Source organism: Nicotiana sylvestris, chromosome 8, assembly GCF_000393655.2.
Source record: "Nicotiana sylvestris chromosome 8, ASM39365v2, whole genome shotgun sequence".
NCBI lineage: Eukaryota > Viridiplantae > Streptophyta > Magnoliopsida > Solanales > Solanaceae > Nicotiana > Nicotiana sylvestris.
Window position 1 is genome coordinate 165,080,118 of NC_091064.1, and position 6,893 is coordinate 165,087,010.

General features: G+C 34.2%; 1 protein-coding gene across 1 annotated transcript; it reads left to right on the top strand.

Annotated features, from left to right (window-relative positions):
* The first annotated feature begins 3,890 nt into the window (after nucleotides 1–3,890).
* LOC104239609 (lachrymatory-factor synthase) lies at nucleotides 3,891–4,709 on the top strand. Its single transcript, XM_009794286.2, has one exon. It carries the CDS (start codon nucleotides 4,106–4,108, stop codon nucleotides 4,619–4,621), a length of 516 nt encoding a protein of 171 aa, XP_009792588.1. The 5' UTR covers nucleotides 3,891–4,105; the 3' UTR covers nucleotides 4,622–4,709.
* Nucleotides 4,710–6,893: the final 2,184 nt, after the last annotated feature.

Consider the following 6,893-nt stretch of genomic DNA (forward strand, 5'->3'; position numbering starts at 1 on the left):
AAAGGCAAGGATCAATTTAATTGTACGATTGTATAGGCCCCACGGTGGGTGCCAAACTGTTTACCCGTAAAACGGTATAGTTGAATTTATATGTGGTTTCTAGACAAGTGAACTAATTTGATCCTGAAATAATAAAATAATCGAAGAATTATACAATATTTAACCTTAAAATGTAGATGAAATGGCAGAAGTGACAGTTCCGGGAACAAGGTTTCCGGGCATAATAATAGTGAGATCAAAAAGCAAGAAAGTAAGATTGTATTAAGCTTTGTATAGAATTTAGTGTAAGTTTGCCAGAAAATTCGGTCCTTTACAATGATAATTGAGCTCACTATTTATAGTCATGTCTAGGGAACAAGGTCCTAGGATCGAGCCCTTCTTCAATGTCAATTACGTGATTCATTGATAAAGGTGTAATGGTGAACATAAATGCCAAATTTCCTGTAATGGACTATCGCTCTTAATGTCGCGTAATATTCTTCATTAAATGCTACCGGGCGCAGAGCATTTATCACACCTTTATGAACATTATTCTTTTTGGTGACAAGCGGAGCTCTTGTCTTTTTGAATGGCCACGTGTCATAGCATATTTTACCCCATGCAAACAACAGTTTTGATTCTAAACCCAAATTAAGAGTCTATATTGGTTTTTCCCTCAATGTGATCCATTGATATTACAAGTGTAGTTATTCCCATTGTGGCTTTATCAGAATAATTGTCTCATTATTCAAGACCATGCTTTTATTTGTAACAGTTTTATAAATTTCTCAATTAGCAATGACACTACTACTCGTTTTATGAGATATTAATTGCTAGTTTGGTTAAGTTTCTCCAAATTCAAAACTTTTTTTTTTTTTATAAAAAAAGTGTTTTTCCTTAAAATTAAGGTGTTTGGCCAAGCTTTTTGATTAGAAAAATATTTTTGAGAAGCAAAAAAAAAAAAAAAACTTCTTCTCAAAAGCACTTTTTAAAAGTATTTTTGAGAAAAATATATTTAAAAATACTTTTTAAAAACTTAGTCAGATACTAATTGCTGCTGGAAAATGCTTTTCAAATTAATTAGCCAAACAAAAATTATTTCTCACCTAAAGTGTTTTTTTAAAAGCATTTAAAAAAAACTGTTCAAAATAAGCTGATTTTAAAAGTTTGGCTAAACATGTATATAATGAATCAGAGATAGACATACACAAGGAAAACAAGATGAATGAGTCTGGAAGAGAGAAAGGCTGGGAGAGATTCGTGCAGAGAAAGAGGAAATGAAATTGCTTGGTGATAATCGAATTTGATTTCATCATCATATAGTTAAGGGAAATTATTTGATTTCCTAAATAATAGTAACGCCAAACATATTGGGAAGGAAGAAGTATTATAAATGGCAAAATACTTCAATTCTGCTCTAACGTCATCTGTTAGAACTCCAGTGAAAATTTAATCAAGGCATAACTTTGTTAATCTTCACCCAAATTTAGCTATCTCAGAAATTTATCCAATTGTCTTATAATACCACTTTAAAAAAAATGGCTACATAAAGATTCTGTTGATAAGCACTTAACAAATTTTTAATTGGCTAAGAATCACTTCATGTTTTATGTGTACTTGCATGTTTTTTTTTTTTTGTAGTTATATAATAATAATAAATAGAATTTCTCTCTCCGCTGTTTACTTTTGACAACTGTCCTATCGGAATTTTAGGTAATGATCTTGATTCAGATTAAATTATTTGTCACTACCAACTCTAAAATGTCTTTAATCGCCTCCTTTTTGCTCATGTTACTTTAACTAATAACATGTGGCTATGATTTGCGAATGAAGTCAGTCCTCTTTTCTCCTTCCCCAAACTAATAACATACAACATATATATATATATATATATAATATTTTTTTTACTATTATTTTGAGAGCGGCTATACAATGCCATTTTTCTCTATAACTAACTAAACTAGCGCCTTTTGTGAGCAAAAGAAGTTAGGAACAATATCCTATAGAGAGGCCGGAGCCTCTTCAATCCAAACGCAAGTATTTATCTGTTTAAATTTGTATTATTTAAATGCAGGAACTTGTTTTGTTTGTGAAAGAAATAGTTTCTTGGATTATAAAAGGCCATTTATAAAACAATAAGATACAAGACAGAAACAACAATCCATTTTTCATCACTCTACAAAAAAAATATTAAATAATTCTTTAGTGAGTTAGGCCTCATTTGTTTATACTTCATGAAGGTCTGAATCTTAATTATTCAGATCTCAGACATTAAGTGCATTTATTTTTAAAGTCTAAATCTTAATTATTCAGGTCTTAATCATTAAGTGTGTTTGTTTTTTTAACAACCACTTAATAAGTCTGAATATGCCTGCATGATTATGATCTATAATAGAGACTTAATTTCGTTAAGATGCTATTATCCATATTCTTTATTAATTGCCGCCACCGTCTACCATTATCAACTACCACCATGCCGTCACCGCCACCACCACCACCACCACCACCACCACCACCACCACTATTATCCTCAATCATAGTTGCCACCATTATCGGCTACCAACACCCACCACTTCAACCACCATCATTCTCAACCACAGCCAACACTCATCCACCTCAACTACCACAAACTAACCACCCCATCACCATCAATAACCATAGTCAGCACTACCCATCATTATAAACTATCACTACCTTCCTCAATCATAACTACCACCACCACCCGCCATTATTAACTATCACCACTACTAATCACCACTAGCTACTACCCTGAACCACCATCATCAACCAAAACTATCACCAACCATCGCCTCTAGTTGGCATTCACAAGCACCATCGTTAGCCATCATCACCACCAGCAACTACCATATTTAAAAAAAATATATTTTATTGATAGAATATTAGATTAATTAATATTTTATTTGAATTTTATATTTATTAATTTTCAAATAAAGATTTTATATATTCAGACGTTAAAAATCAAATAATCTTAATTCTTTAGTATTTTCAAATTTTGATAACATCTTAATATTCATATGTGTATTTAAATTTAGATATCATCTTAATACACATCTTGATATTCAGATATGTATTCAGACATTTTAATCTTAAAAAAAAAAAATGAGGCGTTAGACACTTTGATCATATAGGTGAACAGCAAGAAACCTAATTTTCCGCGGGCATATATATATATATATATATATAACTAATTTTGCGCTTCAAACTTGCTTGAGAAGGGCGAATTTTACCTTTTAAAAAAAGTGATAACATACTCCAGGTCTTGGAGAAGGCAGTGGTTGATGGCCATTGACATTGATGTCACGGCACTTTATTGGTAGTAGAAGAAAGAAGAAAAATAAAGGAAAAAAAAAAAGAAAAACCTTAAACATATGATTTTATGTTCTATTGTGTCGCGTGTCATTATATTATTTGTTTATCGCCACTTCTTCGAACACTTAAGTATGCATATTTTTATAACCTTAACTATTTTGAAGGGTTCAATAGGTACACCTTGAGTATACATTAGGTGTCTAATAGGTCATACACTTAATTTATGTGACTAAACGAGAAATTTGAATAAATTTAACGGGACGTCTGTTAAAATAAAATTATTATGTCGTTTAATATTCTTGTTCCCGCAACCAACTGTTCAAGAAAAGAATAAGTTTCATATGATTAGAAGCACTATCGAGAAAGGACTGACTAGAAAGAATTATATATTCCCTCCCTTCATTTTTTATTTTGCACTCCCTTTCAAAAAAAGTATATTTTTATAATAATAATAAAATTTGAAAATAATTTGCAAAATAAGCAAGAAATGATAAGAGTAACACAAAAAAAAAAAGATTTTTTTTTTTATTTGCTAAAATAAAAATTGGATACGCTTTTAATGTGAGCCCTCCAAACTCCAAATAAAAAAAGACATACAAAACCAACAACAATAAATTAGTCCAAAGCTAGTTGTCCTTATATGACTATAGAAACATAACATACAGAAAATTCCAAAGGCTCATTAATTATTTTCCATATCCTTTTTGTCAAAAATAAAAAAATAAAAAATCCTATAAACTTTACTCATATATAGTCTTCCATCAATAACAGATTGGATCTGAATTCATCTTCTTTAATGGAGCAAAAAGATTCACAACCAAAGTGGGAAATTAATGTCTCAACAAAATTACAAAAGGCAATTAGTGCAGACCAAATATTTTCTCTTTTCAAAGATTTCTTTGGCCTTAACAAATGGTTCTCTAGCTTGCCAACATGTTATGGCATCTATGGTGAAAATGGTGAAGTTGGTTGCATACGATACTGTGCCGGATTCTCTCTCCCACCGGAGAGTGGTGGCGCCGCTGGCGGAGAAGCTCCGGTGAGCTGGTCCAAGGAGAGGTTGGTGGCTATTAATCCAATTGAGAGGACATTAAGTTATGAGATAGTAGATTGTAACATTGGTTTCAAGTCATACTTTTCGACGGTCAGGATTGTCCCAGATGAAGTTGATGGTCAAAATGGATGTGTGATCGAGTGGTTTATCACCGTTGATCCAGTTGAAAGGATGAGATTGGAGGATTTGGTAAAGAAGTATGAAGTTGGGCTGCAGAGAATGGCTAAGAAGATAGAATATACCCTAGCAAGTTCATAAGTTTTTCTTTCCCTTGCTATGTCATGCATTAATGATATGATCCTAAAATATTGACCAATCAATAGAAACCGCGTCCAAGTATAATTAAATTGTGTGGATACAATAGTTCATGAGTTGCAGGATCTCGCTTTCATTTAATTCCATATGCACATTTTTAGAGCCCGTTTGGCTATGAAATATTTTTTACTTTTTTTTTTTTTAATCAGTTTTTGGCCATAAAAATTTTAATCTTCACTTGAAGATAGATTTTGAAATTTTTCGAAAATTTATAAAACTCCAAAAAGCCGTTTTTCAAAATTTTCACTAGATCACTCACCAAAATTCAAACACAACTCAAAACTATATTCATGTCCAAACACAATTCTAATTTTCAGATACCATTTTCACTTCATTCTTACAATTTTACTTTTTTTCGGAATTATATAATTCTTATGTCCCAACGTCCACTTAATTTGCATTGCATAATTTATGTTAAGTTATAAAAGCATTGCAATTGTAGGTCTAAGAGGAAAACCAAATTTCTGAGATTTTTAGAGTCTGTTGGGAAGTACATTTTGTAATTAGATTTGGTGTAGTGCTAGGATAGCGACGACACATCCTAGTAACTACAGAGTATACTAATTACTAAGACATTGTCACGACCCCGAATTCCCACTCTCGGAAGTCGTGATGACGCCCACTCGTAGAAGTTAGGAAAGCCATGAACTTAGAAACCACTAACTCATTCGTTTATATACATGTTTCGCCAGTTAAATTATCAATGATTAAGCATTTAAATGACAGCGAAAAATAAAATTTAGCAGAAGTGTTAAATAAATATGACACCCAAATATCTAGAAACCAATACATATCTCTACCCAGAACCTGGTGTCACATCATCCACGGACTACTAAGAATACTACATACATCAGTTTGAAAGAAAGATAACATTGTATGTCTCGAATACATGAGATAACAGAATATAAAATAGGATAGAGTAGACGCCGGGCCTACGGACGCCTGCAAGACTACCTCGGTGTCTATGAGGACTGAAGGCTGGCTCCCGAGCTAATGTTGTTGCTCAAACGCTGCTCCGGTATCTGCACATAAGTGCAGAGTGTAGCATCAGCACAACCGACCCCATGTGCTGGTAAGTGTCTGGCCTAACCCCGGCGAGGTAGTGACGAGGCTAGGACCAGACTCCAGATAAACTTGTGCAGTTATATAATATATGGCGGAAAAAGTAAACAGGTAATAAGCAATCAAAGCTAGGGAAGGGGAACATGCTTCGGGGGTAGCAGATAAAACAGAATATCAAAGAATAATAAGGAAACTACAATTTAACTTCTAACACGGATAAAAAGAAATAAGGCAACTTTCACTTTCAGTTTCATCTTGTTGCAGGCGTGCAACCCGATCCCATTTCTCATATCTTGTGGTAGGCGTACCACCCGCTCCCATTTCATTATATCTTGTGGTAGGCATACCACCCACTCCCATTTCAGTATATCTCGTGGTAGGCGTACCACCCGCTTCCATTTTATTATATCTCGTGGTAGGCGTACCACCCGCTCCCATTTCATTGATCTTGTGGTAGGCGTACCACCCGCTCCCATTTCATCATATCTTGTGGTAGGCGTACCACCCGCTCCCATTTCATTATATCTTGTGGTAGGCGTACCACCCGCTCCTATTTCATTATATCTTGTGGTAGGCATACCACCCGTTCCCATTTACAAGTCATCACAAAATTATAAGAAATCCCGGCAAGGGAACAACAATATCGAAACAGTCATCCCGGCAAGGGAGAATCAACTATAACCAAATCCGAACTCATTTTGTACTCAGCTCAATTAATGACAATACTCAATCATAACTAAGATCTACGAGGATATCTTTACTCAATATAGGAGATCATTAATTAAAGCATCCGAAGTGTCATCTAAGAGCACAACAACGTTCAAATTTAAGACTCACGATCATGCTCGACAGCAACGTATAGATACTCGTCACCATTCCTATACGTCGCACTCAATAAGAAGCAAGTAGCAAATAGGACTCAACTCCTAATACCTCGAGCTGAGGTTAGACCGAACACTTACCTCGAACTTTCACGGCCAACTCAAGCCTCGAACACCGCTTTTCCTCTCAAATTCGGCTCCAAACCAATCGAATCTATACATAGTTGACTCAATATCATCAATAAGTGCCAAACAATCCAATTCCAATGTTCAATTATAATTTTCCAATCATTCTTCCCAAAATCTCAAAAATCGACCCCGGGCCCGCTTGG